This window comes from Alosa alosa, chromosome 13, assembly GCF_017589495.1.
Source record: "Alosa alosa isolate M-15738 ecotype Scorff River chromosome 13, AALO_Geno_1.1, whole genome shotgun sequence".
Taxonomy (NCBI): Eukaryota; Metazoa; Chordata; class Actinopteri; order Clupeiformes; family Clupeidae; genus Alosa; species Alosa alosa.
In genome coordinates this window covers 13183851-13198047 of record NC_063201.1, presented here as the reverse complement: position 1 = coordinate 13198047, position 14197 = coordinate 13183851, and the positions used below count along the sequence as shown (strand labels likewise).

At 40.4% G+C, this 14197-nt stretch overlaps 1 protein-coding gene across 1 annotated transcript in view; it reads right to left on the bottom strand.

Moving 5' to 3' along the window:
- The window catches only part of LOC125306648 (collagen alpha-1(VI) chain-like), a 45738-nt gene that overhangs the window by 3475 nt on the left and 28066 nt on the right, over positions 1 to 14197 (bottom strand). Inside the window, exons 22-31 of the mRNA XM_048262139.1 lie at positions 11057 to 11119; positions 9727 to 9789; positions 9211 to 9261; positions 4191 to 4226; positions 2536 to 2598; positions 1889 to 1954; positions 1659 to 1694; positions 1250 to 1286; positions 635 to 643; positions 189 to 319 (exon numbers count right to left, since the gene is read on the bottom strand). Coding sequence (XP_048118096.1) covers positions 189 to 319; positions 635 to 643; positions 1250 to 1286; positions 1659 to 1694; positions 1889 to 1954; positions 2536 to 2598; positions 4191 to 4226; positions 9211 to 9261; positions 9727 to 9789; positions 11057 to 11119 — 555 coding nt within the window. The remainder of the gene's footprint in view (positions 1 to 188; positions 320 to 634; positions 644 to 1249; positions 1287 to 1658; positions 1695 to 1888; positions 1955 to 2535; positions 2599 to 4190; positions 4227 to 9210; positions 9262 to 9726; positions 9790 to 11056; positions 11120 to 14197) is intronic.

The following is a 14197-nucleotide window of genomic DNA, read 5'->3' as shown; positions in this document are numbered from 1 at the left end:
TTTAGAAGAGTTGAAGTTACTTGATTGTATGATGAATTGACAAAAAGTGTGCTTAATACTTTTAAACCCTTTTTCCATGAGAATATCAGCACCAGTGCAATCTCGAGGACCCTTCAGCCAGAGTGGGTAAAGGGGCAGGGTTGACTCTGACGTGCCCGTCTCCAAATCCTCTCTGTGGTGTCACCCACCTCCTTGCTGAACTTTGTGATCTTGTTGATGATGCGGATGATGAACTCCTTCTCGAGGGTGAAGTTCTGAAGCCCGATGCTCTCTGAGCTGTCCAGCACAAAGAGGAGTTTCACCGGTCCACATTCACACTCTAGGGGTGCGCGCGCACACACACACACACACAAACACAGACACACACACACACACACACAGACACACACACGTGTACGCCACATATAACAACAAAGCAGAACGTGTTACAAGTGTGAGGAGAACAGAGGACAAGAAGTAGAATTCCACTCCTTCAATGGCTATGATGACTAATATGAATATGCTTTATGCATTTGCTAGACGTGAAAAGTGAATATGGACAATGATTGCAATATTTTGCCACTTTGAACATTAATCTTTAAATGGCAGTACACAGAGTTGAAAAAATGTCATGTATACAGTAAAAATCACTTACCACAGCAAGCTGAAAAAGTAAAACAAATGGCATTATTTCACTTACATAAACACTGTTTCTCTCTTTTACCCCTTGCTCAGGGGTGTGTTCAAACATGACAGATTTAAAATTGTTTCGTCTGATTTGGTCTGGTCTCTTGTGGACCACAGATAGCCACAAACAAAAATGTACTTATATGGGTCTGTTTAGATGGTGAGAGGGTTTCTGCAATCTCTTCCTGTTTGATTGTATCCAGGTCCTCCACTCCATCCTATTCAAACACCTCTGTTAAAACTGAAAACATGACCTCACATGACATTTACTACATGTTTGTCCAGGAGGCATGTGTAAATATTTACTCTACCTGATCTTGCTGTGCTTTTCTTTTCTGGAGACAATAAACTAGTTTTGGCCTCTCACTTATAAACAAGTATATGTGTAATTATATGTTTTGGCAAATTGTTTGTGTCAGATATGTTGCTGACAACCTTCAGAAGAAGGAAGAGGTTGTGTTTAATGCTTTAATTGGTCTTTGTAGATTTAGTTAATTTACAAATGTAGTTCATTTATGTGGTGCAGGGCAGTTAGTCAAACCACAGGCCAAAAACAATTGTGCAGCACATTTCCATCACTTACAGCATAGTTTTTGAATGACCTCCAGAATCTCACACTCCTGAAAAAAAAAGAACAAAAAATGCATTTCTCTCTCTCTCGTTCTCTATCTCTCTCGCGCGCGCGCACGCACACACACACACACACGCGCGCACACATACACACACACACACACACACACACACACACACACACACACACACACTCACTCACTCACTATTTACATTAACATATACAACTGGAGACACTTTAAGCACTGGCTTTGCAAATGCTTCTAGCATGTTAAAACAAACCATATGCTTCAATGCTAGAGTCACCACCCCTGACGCAATTTCTCTTTTTTAGGCTCTCAGAACTGCACCCATGACAAGTCTTTAAACCACATTTGCACATCCTATCACATCGCATTCAGACACATTAGAGGGTGACTCACATCCGGCCCGGTGGGGCCCTCTGGTCCAGGAGTCCCCTGAAATAGAAAGCAGAGGTTTACAAGAAACATAATGCACATAACTTACATGGTGTGCTATCTTTAATGACATGTGTGGCTGAATGTGGAGCTATCTCATCAGCTCTAAATCAGTTTCTTAGAAAAGATAACACATTATGACTAATGTTTCCTTGATGCCAGGAAGTGTCTCGTAGCATTCTGGAGTTGCTTACTTGCTCTCCTGCCAAGCCGGGATAACCCTTTGGTCCTGCAGGCCCTTCTCGTCCTGGGAGGTTGTTCTGGTTAATGACACAAAAGAAAAAGATGCAAAATCCTTACAATGTTTGAAAACCTTCAAGCTATTGGACAGGTTATGACAAGGTTCAAAGATCAGTTTTCAAGAAGCAGAGCAGTTCTATTGAAGTCAATTTGACTATAAGACCTGGAAGGAGTGATTGGATTTAATGTTTTCCTCTGCATAAACTTGCTCCCTAGTATTATAAAAAAAATGCAGCTGGCACATGTAACCTGGAATTTGGCCCATTAAAAACAGTGTTGGTGAAATGAGTTTTGGTGAAATTAAGTGGTGACACATCCCTTCATACAGAATACAAAGTGAGTAAGACTGCATTTACTCATATAAAGCATATGTTACAACATAAAAACAGTGGAGTACTGTATGTACTGACCTACCCATATGAGTGCAATTCACCAGGCTGTCTTTAATGCTGATATGTAGATGTCTATAATGTTGTATGGCCCTTACAGGTCTTAGTTAGGATTTTTTTTTAAATCCAGTGCAAAATAGCTGGACATTGTAAAATAATAAAATAATAATAATAATAATAAAACACAAGTTGCTGCATAGCAATTGGCTTACATCATCCCCGCGGTCTCCGGGTAACCCAATATCCCCCTTCATGCCTGGAAACCCTCGGACACCCTGCATCATGAACACATACAAGAGAAAAGAACTGGATCTCAACCACAACTAAATCACACAGCAAAATAGGTTGCTTTCCAAATAATAAGACAGTGTTTTTCATCTGGGGCTGAGGTGGCGTAAAACTTCATAGCTATGGTCAGTTTCTCTATACTTTAGAGGTCATTCATTTGTTCTGGCGTTCCCTTGTGCAGCACATTTCTGACTCATTTACTGGGAAAACCAATGACTGCAGCCATCTGAGAGCCATTGAGGGGAGGATCTTTGTGAAGAATGGCTTTGTGGAGTTAGAACTGGACTCTGAGCTAAACAAGACTCATTGTACGTATGCTTTAGGGTGGGAGGAGGACAAGGGAGGCTGTCCCTTGGGTGAAAATCTGTATTATTTGTACGTATGCTTTAGGGTGGGAGGAGGACAAGGGAGGCTGTCCCTTGGGTGAACATCTGTATTATTTGCAGCGTCGAGGCAGATATTCAAGCTAGGACCAAGAGCAAGCCAACAGAGAGTGATCGTGCCAGTTTACAGACTACAGGCACAAGCTCTCTGAAGAAAAGCCATAGGAAATAAACTGTGTTTTCTGAACAACAATTAACCAAACAATGGCCCCTGAGCAGTCTCCTCTCAACATCTGTTTCACTTCTGTCAGCCTCCCAGACTCTGCTTTTTCACACTCCACATGAATCGCATTTCTGAGAATAAAAGAAACCATTTTCGTCCCAACTCAAACACGGCCCATTGATGGATTTTTGAGGGGAGATCCCATGCTAGTCTCAAACCTTGGAGGTCTGTTCAGATGAGAACACAGATAGATCAACATCCTGTGCATGTATAACCTCCACAAGGAAAGGTTCTGATTGATGGATGACTGAGGACACCCCACTGTCTTAGAAACACGTCCGCAACACTTTGTTAGAGCAGAGCCTGGGCTTGGCTTTTGAAAAGAAGCACACTTCTAAAAGTCCATTCCTTGCTGTATTCACTTGGGGCAGCCGTGGCCTACTGGTTAGCGCTTCGGACTTGTCACCGGAGGATTGCAGGTTCAAACCCTGACCAGTAGGCATGGCTGAAGCACCTAACCCCTCACTGCTCCCGAGCGCCGCTGTTGTTGCAGGCAACTCACTGCGCCGGGATTAGTGTGTGCTTCACCTCACTGTGTGTTTCACTAATTCACAGATTGGGATAAATGCAGAGACCAAAAGAGTATATATACTATACTTATGTCCAGCATGTTTCACTGATCTACAAGTAAACCATTATTTACAAATATATTTCCTATCTAAATGAAATTAATGTGGGAAATTGCCTGTAAATCAGTTTGCATTTCAGCAAAATGTGAAATCTTTGCCATTCTTTGGAGCTCAAGTGGGAACAAATAGGAAGGTGTGGGGTGACAATAGAATGATGAGGAGGGATCATCTGATTGGAGCTCTATTGCTTCTGTTCTGACTTCTGCTTACTCATTAGTCCTCAGCAGACAAAAAGGCGTTTAAAGGTTTTCAGTCTATTCCTGTGTGGCTGGCCACTGTGTCGGAACACTCGTGAAACGGAACCTGCTGATGAAGTTACATGTGATGGTGTGTTCCAAACATACCTTTGATCCAGCTGGTCCCCTTAGGCCAGGGAGTCCCTGAAAAACAGAAGAAAGCCAATTCATCCTTTCGAAACAAGAGTTAATGAATGTTGCAGTAGGCTGCCTGTTATATACAACCTGATTGTTATAAAGATAGTGATAGATTACATTAGATTAACATTATGAGCTTACCTACAGCTTCTAGCTTAGTTGTTTGGTATTTTTGGTGTAGCTTCATGCAGGAAATATTTTATTTGGTGAATCTACTGTAATTGATCTCAAGGTGTGACGGTATTATGGGGGCTCAGTAACTGAACTTGGCTGCAAGAAACTAAGCAGCCAAGCCACTCCAGAAATCTCACACTCTAGGACCTCACAGCGCTAAAGATTTAAGACACGATTATTTGACAGTAAATCAGTGTCACTGACATAATAAACTTCCTTTTCCGCTCCCCCTCTCACTGCATTGAAACTCTGAGTTGGTCAGCTAAATTGTTTATTGTCCAGTTTACCACTGTTTAGACTGGAAATCCCAAGGACACTCTCAATGAAGTGACCAGAGCAGAAACAGCACACAAAGTGCTTAATACAATGATTTGTGCAACCTAATATCAATTCAATCTACACAGAGATGTCCTATGTAGAGTTGACCAGGTTAATATAGTAAGTATATGGTAATGTCTTCATATTAACTTAGGAGTTTTATACAGAGTTGTGTTATATAATGAATATGGTAATAAACTTCTTTAGTACAATATTATAGGGGGTATACATGAACGAAATAATTTCTGAATTCTGAAATCATTCATAACGAGGAGACATATTTACATATTTGTTAATCTGTTCCTGATACAATCTGCACAATTAACTACATTATGCTGTAAGATACATATATGTCACTTCAAAAACTTGGTCTTTCCATAGAAAATGAAGCAGCTGTATAATACTGCTTTTCTGTTTTTTTTACTTCTACTTCTCAAGAAGTAGTCTGGAAAAAAACTATGACAGTTTGATCACTGACTCGCATTACATGTGTGTATACATAGCATGCCAGTTTAGCCAGTCTGCCAGTCTGCACCACCATGACAAAACTAGTTTGCATCAAATATGACCAATAAAGACATCCGGGCCAAAATAAGGGCAGTTCATCACAGTTCATCCATTGCAACTGGATTGATGAAAGGTCACTTACACCTGTAGGCTACATTGTATTTGGGAAAAGCAAAAGGTATCAGCATAATGTTATTTATTTATTTATTTTTTATGTATTTATAAACAAAAACATCTCTGTCAGTTCCATGTCAAGCTTTTCAACAGCTATCAAAACAAAGGTCATTTTTTGGATGGATGGATTTTTGTGAATGTTTCTTCTTCTACATAAGATTTTAGTCATCTTTAGTTCATGTAATACTTTTTATTGTCAATGCACAAATTAAGTAACAGTAGTCTGAAACGTTATTGTTAATGCAATGAAATAAGTAACAGTAGCCTAGTCTGAAACGAAATGCTGTTTTACATCTAACCAGTGGTGCAAATAACTGACATGTCCAAATGGGCCTTGATGAAATGCGCCGCTAGACTGTTCATACACATTTTAACGGGCCAAAGTTGAAAAGCTTTTGTCCGCTATTGTTAGTGCAAATATAGGCTGATTCATGTTCCCTTTGCATTGTTTAACTGAGGTCCATGGCTAGTCTGGCTTTCATCAGACCAAGCTCAATCTTTTAAGAAATCAAAATAAATAGCGGGCAGATCAGGCTGGGTTCACCCAGCCTAGTCCATAGGCACCCGATATTGTTTAATTTTCCGATTGAGATATACACTTGGCTATTCTAAATGCAAAAATGCATCAGGGAGTTATGACAAAACGTAACTAACAAACTAGATCCTAATAGAAAGTTGTTAGCTTCCCTAAGCTACAGGTAGGATTATAAAGGCCTATTGACAACATAAATTGTCAATAGGCTATGCTGGCTACACAAATAAAATCTCCTTTGAAACCAATGGCTTTACTTTACAGTATCGCCGGACTTAAACTGTCATATCGCGAAAGTTGTAATAACATTCACGCAGCTCCATGAGTCAAGGAAAGCAGATGAAGTAGCCACTTCTAAATGGGACCCACTACACAGTAGCTTAAGGTGTTTTGCTAAAGCAGCCATAATGAAATGAAGGTGTCATTGTTTGGATATTTCACACACACGCTTTTTTTAATTTCACAGACTACAACTACCAAGCTGTAATCAAAGCACATCGATTCCCCCTCACACCCCTGCACGCATCTTAAACAAAAATAAACAGGCGCCTCAGTCTCACGATGTATAGGCAAAACTGTATCAGACCGTGTAACGTTGGTAAATCTTCCATTGCACAGAATGATTTTGTAGCACGCGGCAATAAATGACAGCTCGAAAAGATACAAACAGTGCTGCTATCAATTTGTTTATATAACCGCATTTATAGTTTTCTACAAATGCAATCAATCAAATGCCTCCATCACTCAACCAACGCTTAACGGTAACATTACCTAGGTCCTTATTGATATTACAAGATTAACGCATTCCGCAGTAAAACCAAGCATGTCCGAGAAACATCCTTAGATTTATTTCGCTTCAAGAAGAAATGGGAATTACACTTCATGTGAACATCGTCCTATCCTTATTAGATGTTCGCTGGCGTAAATTACAGTCCTTGTATGAAGCGGCCCATTGTTTTTCCAACCCACTTTTAACTTCCAACAAAATTACGCCTCACTGCAACGATGCGCATCCAGTGGACAAACGACTACTTCTCACCAATACTGAAAATGCAGCCATGATGATGATGATGAATATTTATTTTGGCTTTTTTAATCCTACTGATTTTCATTTTTTTATCAGCAAATCACAAATGAGTGATTATGAGCCAGGGTTGATGTGGGCCCTTGAGACCAACATACCATAAAAGATTCACAGAGAACTGGTTCGCCCTACCCTCCTTTCGGGGTCCAGTCCAGCGGGGCTGCAGATGAAAACTAAAAATGACGGTTCCATGCTATCCATGTGGGGTACATGCTCACCAAGTTTGTGTACCCGGTCTTTCAGTGTCCCGAATCCTTGTTGGTGTACGCCACTAAATGTACACATAAATTATTTTATTGTAAGGCCCCCATGAACGAAAGTACACAAAACTTGGCATGCATTCAGAGGGTGTCATAATGATCCTACTCTTTTAATTTCGTGCAGTTTTGACCTTGTCAGCCAGAGATATTGAGATGAAAACACCTCATTTTTGCTTTTTAATTTTTAACTAGGTGGCGCTATACATGAAATAAGTGGTAATGGGATGGGTTGACATGCCCCTTAAGACCAACATACAAAAAAGGTGGACCTCCTAGGCCCTACGGTTCTCGAGATATTCACAGAAAACTGTCTCCGCCACCTACAGGCCAGTTGGTGTATAGTAACATAAATTAATTTATTGTGTGGCCCCCATGAACGGAATTCCACAAAACTTGGCGTGCATACATAGGGTGTCATAATGATCCTACACTTCCAATTTTGTGCAGTTTTGACTATGTTAGGTCACAGATACCTTCAATTACACCACCTCATTTTTTTACTTTTTGTGTTTAACTAGGTGGCGCTTATACATGAAATGAGTGGTTATGGAATGGGTTGACATGGCCCCTGAGATCAACATACAAAAAAATGGTCCTCCTAAACCCTACGGTTTTCGAGATATTCACAGAAAACTGTGTTCGCCCTACCCTCCTTCGGGGTCCAATTCAGCGGAGGGGCTACAGATCAAAACGAAAAACGATGGTTCCATGCTATCCATGTGGGGCTACATGTCCACCAAGTTTCGCGGTAACCCGGTCTTTCAGTGTCCCGGGAATCATTGACGGAAATTTGGGCATGCGAAAAGAAAATAAATAAATAAATAAATAAATAAATCTGACTAAACCTATATGACCGCCACAGCGGGCGGTCATAATAATACAAAGGTGAAATCAACAAAAAAAGATCAGTGTTTAATGTTAATGTTAATTTAACAGTGTTAAATTATCGGGTCCTGCTAAAAGAGTTAGGTGGAAAGTTCAACTGGAAATTGGTTTTCTTGACTAGACTTCAGCATCTGCTACTACTTACAGCACTGTAATCACAATAGTTACATGGAAGAGAATGATCCATCCACCAGCCCAGAAAAGATGTTTCTGGAATTTTCCCTTGGGGTTGTATCTATCTATGTTGCTGACTGTGTTTCAACCCCCCTCTCTCTCTCTGCATGTGTGTCTGTGTTTGTGTTTGTCTTGGTGTGCATTTGGGATGCTAGGAATCCTTCTTATGAAAAGATCCAATTCAAGTTGCTCTGGCAACAGAAATACAGTACTATGGTCCACAGTCTAACCAGTCTTACAGTAAATCCCCCCCAGTTTCAATGCCCCTTCAATAAGTAGGCAGCCGTGGCCTACTGGTTAGGGCTTCGGACTTGTAACTGGAGGGTTGCCGGTTCGAACCCCGACCAGAAGGAACGGCTGAAGTGCCATTGAGCAAGGCACCTAACCCCTCACTGCTCCCCGAGTGGCGCTGTAGCAGGCAGCTCACTCTGTCGGGATTAGTGTGTTTCACTAATTCACGGATTGGGATAAATGCAGAGACGGGATCAAAAGAGTATGTATACATCATATACTATACTTATAAGTCTCCACTGTGAAGGTGAAGTGTTTTGAAACACTAGCATGCCAACAGGAACTATCATATTCAAGAATCATCAAGATCAACATATATAAATAGCCTACATAAAGGAGAGTTCTGACGATTTTTCACATAGATTTCTGTTTCTCGAAGTCACCGAGTACTATCGGTACAAAAACCCAATCGGTTCTGCCAACGGCTAAAGCTTCCAGGCAGCTGCAGTAAATGAGTTCTCCAGAATTTTCCTACACTGGGGTACTAAAATGACTTCTGGAGAAAGAGCTGACATTGGCCCCATAACAAAGCCATGGAAGTGTAGAGGATAAATGGACTGAGGATAAAAGGAGAATGGTGTGAGGGGAAACCTGGAATCCTGCGTATCCTAGTTGCCCTTCACTTGGGAATCCATCTTCTCCCTGTTACATTCAAGGAAACAACAAGAAATGAACACCATTTAATCACTCAAGATGTCAGAGAGTCGTATAACACAGAGGCATTACAGTGAAACGCATTACATAAAGATAAATATCATGGCCTCTGAGTGAATGCTACAGGAGTAACTCCTCACTGCATGCAATGTTGTTGGCCGTTTCGACCCAGGCTTGCACAGTACACAGGCATTATAATGTAAGCAAGGACAGCACTCTCAGTTCTCTTTCAAACTTTTAATCGGCAACATCCTTGTTGGTGATTAAAAGTTTGAAAGAGAACTGAGAGTGCCGTCCTCGCTTACCGGTACATTATATATTAAGGAACCTTCCATTAAGGGAGTGACATAATCATCTGTAAAAATATACACACACACAAAAAATGTACCAGTACATTTTTACAGGTTTCTTTTTTTTTTGGGACAGAGTCAGGGCCAGGCTGTGGTGACTCACCCTCTCTCCTGTTGAGCCACGTTCTCCAGGGGGCCCAGGCAGGCCTCTGGTGCCCTTCACCCCCTAGTACACACACAATGCAGACACAGAAAGACATATTTACCTTTAGCAGATGTTTTTCTGCAAAGCCAAGTTACCGTAATGGGAGAGTTCCATTTGGTATTTCTAATGCTTCCTATGAATTCAAAACTTTACATGGCTAGAACTCCCGCAGAGGGCCCGTTCACACTGGAAACGATAAACATTAACTCTAACAGCTATATTACTTTAGCTCAGGAAACGATAACTATAACTCTAACAACTATATTACTTTAGCTCAGGAAACGATAACTATAACTCTAACAACTATATTACTTTAGCTCAGGAGGACAGAAACATCCATATCATACACTATAACAATAATAATGTGCAGAACTAGATGTATCGCATGCCGCACAGTGCCGCATGAACTATCTGAGGAAAATAAATCATGCCTCTCAACTCATCTCGATCTCCTACCCTTGCTACTCCTTGTAAACCACAAGTCTTACATGCTCTTCCCTTGGTTCTTTGATTTTTTAAACTAAATGTTTTGCTTATGTACTGTATATATGTAAATTTCAGAAAGCGTATATGTGTTCTAAACCAACACTCGTCCTCATTTTCTGTTCAAAGCCACAAACATTTGTGCACTACCTCACTAACACAAATCTGCAACAACAGAGAAAGTATTCTTCGGTAAATAACACAACATCCAAATGAATGTCTTTATTGGCGCTACCAGTCCCACCACTACCACCACGCGCACCGCGCATTATGCATTGGGCACCAAGGGACAGAGGGGGCACCAAAACGTAGCCAATATATAGGACTAGCTTTACTACTATTTACAATGACAATGCAGTTAGAAGGTCCAGTCCAGTTCATAAGATTTTTACCGGTACATTTTACAGTGAGTTCCATAGTTCTACAGCTGCTCCATAGACAGGCTTGGAGCAGCTGTGAAATCAGTTACGAATGCTTTTCTGCATTTTGATGTTCGCTGGAAATTGAGAAAAGAACTGGAAAGAACACAGAGCTGGAAAGAACACAGCTCACCAGAAAAACTAAGGCCACACCAGTGGAAATGGAATGGAACAGCCAAAAATGACCACATTAATACACTCCAAGTGTGTTCATTTCACTAGTCAGAGACAGTTTGATCACTGACTGGCACTAAGTGTGTGCAGGCGTAGCAACACAAGGCCAGCTTTGCAACAACACATTAAATGGTCTGTGCCACTCAAAACACGGATAAAGTGAGCCAAAACTGAACTGAATAAAAAAATAGATTAACAAGGGGTGCTAATACCTCAGGACCCGTAGGGCCTGGTTCTCCTTTGTAGCCTTTTAGACCAGAAACTCCATTTGCACCCTGCATAACAAACACAGAGACAAACACACACACATACACACACATGCAGGGAGAGTGAGATAGAGAGAGAAACTTCAATGCAAGGCAACAGAAAATTCACAATGTGAAATGTCTGTGTAAACAAGACAAAGCTTCAAAATTTGAAGTTCATAGTCTTCTGCTGATTTAATTCTGAAACCAGATATGGGTTTCTGGCTGTGTCATATCACATTTTATCTTTTGAGCACACAGCAATTAACCATGTGAAGGACATACACCCTGTCACTGACTCACTCACTCAGTCATTCACAAGCGCACACGCACGCACACCAGGGATGGAAATTAGCCACCCGCCCCCCGCCAAATGCGGGTAGTTTTGTGCGCTGGCGAGTGAATTTGGTCAACTTACCAGCCACTGTGGCGGGTAGATGAGCTAGCATAGGCTACCACAAATAGTCAGATCCGATCTAATTTTCATAGTTATTGACGGTTAAAAATAAGAAAGTGTCTGTAGGGATCATGTAACGTTACCAGCCGTAAATCGCGCTGATTTGAAGTTCAACAACTACCAGTGAGCCGCCACCTGCAGCATAGCCTATAGTCACTGGTGCAGTGCTTCACTTTTTTCCATTACCATTAAGAAACTGTCGCTATGCTTTCATGTGCCACTGCTATCTTATTTCAGGATGGCTGCATAAACAAATCTAGTGAGATCTGTGGATCTGTTGCTGTATCTAAACAGACTAATATTCTCACGCCGAATTTGTCTTTTTGAAGTGGCCCGCTATTTTAATCCGGCCCGCGACACCTTCACGGAAAACAAGATGACATGCTACTATTTAGACCTATGAGGCAAACAGGCGGACATCTCCACACCCATTCGTTGTGGTGGAATATCCCACAAACTTTTCATTCAAGAGATTACATATCAGAACTAGAAATGCAATTCCAAGGAATTTGCATGAAAATGCTAAAGTTGTGATGTAAAATATCATGTATAGTTTTTTTTTTTTTTTTTTTTGCAAACATCATTGACATTACAGAAAATGCAACACTACGACATGCACATGAATACTACATACGACAAAACAGGCGTGCATTACATAAACACATACTGTAACTTAACAAGACATCACATTGACTTGGCTTCCACAAACATAACACAACATAACATTAATAACAGAAAAGGCTAAGGATGATTTTAAGTCCCAGGATGATTACAGATATGATTATCAGGGATGAAATTGATGACCTGAATGAAAAAGAAGGGGGATGGGGTGCGATGGTAGCTCTAAGAGTGTGAATGAGGTGGTGTTGGGATGGGGTGGGGATGGGGGTGAGGGGTAGTGAGTATGTGAGGATGTATGTGTGTGTGTGTGTGTGTGTGTGTGTGCATATGTATAAGGCTGGTTTGCTGTTGGGCCAGGAGGAGAGGCTGGAACATAGAGAGGGAGAGAGGGAGGGTTCAGAGGAGAGGAGTTGTAATTGCCTCTATTAATGATAAGTATAATAATAGGAATAACTGATTGCCTGGTTGATTGCCTGACTGATTGCCAACCTGGGCACCCATTAATGGCCACAGTTCCACCCAGCCCCTGCAGTTATACTGCGACGACCTGACAGAGGGGAGGACCTGCGTGCCACCCATCGCCTCAGGCCCCACAATATCATGTATAGTTAAAACCGATAATACAGAGATGGTTACTACGGTGATGCTAGGATAGACATGGTGGTTGCATAGCTTAATAAAAGTTGATAGTTTAAAAGTAGACTGTTTAAAAGTTGAAGGTAAATAGTTTAAAAGTTGTTGACAGACTGGAAGTTTAATGAATGTTGATATTCAAATAGTTTAATGGCTGTGTATAGGTAGATATTTGACGATAACTAAAAGTTGGAATGGCTCTAATGTTTGCTAGCAGTTATGCTAAGATTTTTAACTATGCTAACCATGCTACTTAGCTAATGTTTTATAGCAGTGCTAGCAATGCTAACATGCTAACCATGCTACTTAGCTATCTTAGCTAACGTTTTCTAGCAGTTTTGCTAAACATGCTAACTATGTTAGCAATGTTAACTATGCTAACCATGCTACTTAGCTAACTTAACTAATGTTTTCTAGCAGTTTTGCTAAACATGCCAACTATGCTAGCAATGATAACATGCTAACTATGTTAACCATGTGACTTAGCTAACCTAGATTATCATTTTTAGTAGTTATGCTAACTATACTAACTAGCATGCTAACTATGCTAGCATGCTAACTATGCTAACCGTGTGACTTAGCTAACCTAGCTAATCATTTTTAGTAGTTATGCTAACTATGCCAACTAACATGCTAACATGCTAACTATGCTAACCATGTGACTTAGCTAACCTAGCTAATCATTTTTAGTAGTTATGTTAACGATGCTAACTAGCATGCTAACATGCTAACTATGCTAACCATGTGACTTAGCTAACCTAGCTAATCATTTTTAGCAGTTTTGCTAAATATGCTAACAATGCTAACATGCTAACTATGCTAACCATGCTAACTAGCTACAGTGGGTAGGAGTCATAGTTGATGACAAGTGTTGACATAGTTGATGACAAGTTAAAAGTTGTTGATAGACAGCTAGTTTAATAGATAGTTTAATAATAGTTTAAAAGTAGACTGTTTAAAAGTTGAATGTATACAGTTTAAAAGTTTAAAAGTTGAATGTAGATAGTTTAAAAGTTGTTGATAGACAGCTAGTTTAATAGATAGATAGTTTAATGATAGTTTAAAAGTAGACCATTTAAAAGTTGAATGTAAAAAAGTTCAGTAGTTTAAAGGGTTAAATTGTTTAACAGTGGATTATTGTAGTGAGGACTTTTATTTTGAAACAATTTTGGGCAGAGGAAGCAGTTGAACAGGATGTGTAGTCTTAATAGGGCCAGTTTGTATGCTTAAAGCCTGAGACTGGCAGTTGATCCAGGTGGCCTGAACACCTGCCATAGGATTCTAATTGCTTAATGGCCGTATTATGATGTCATAATCGGCAATGTTAAATCTATGGGGATTTTTAAAAATGTTTTTCTTTAATAGTTTAAAAAGTATAAAAGTTTCAAAGTTGAAAA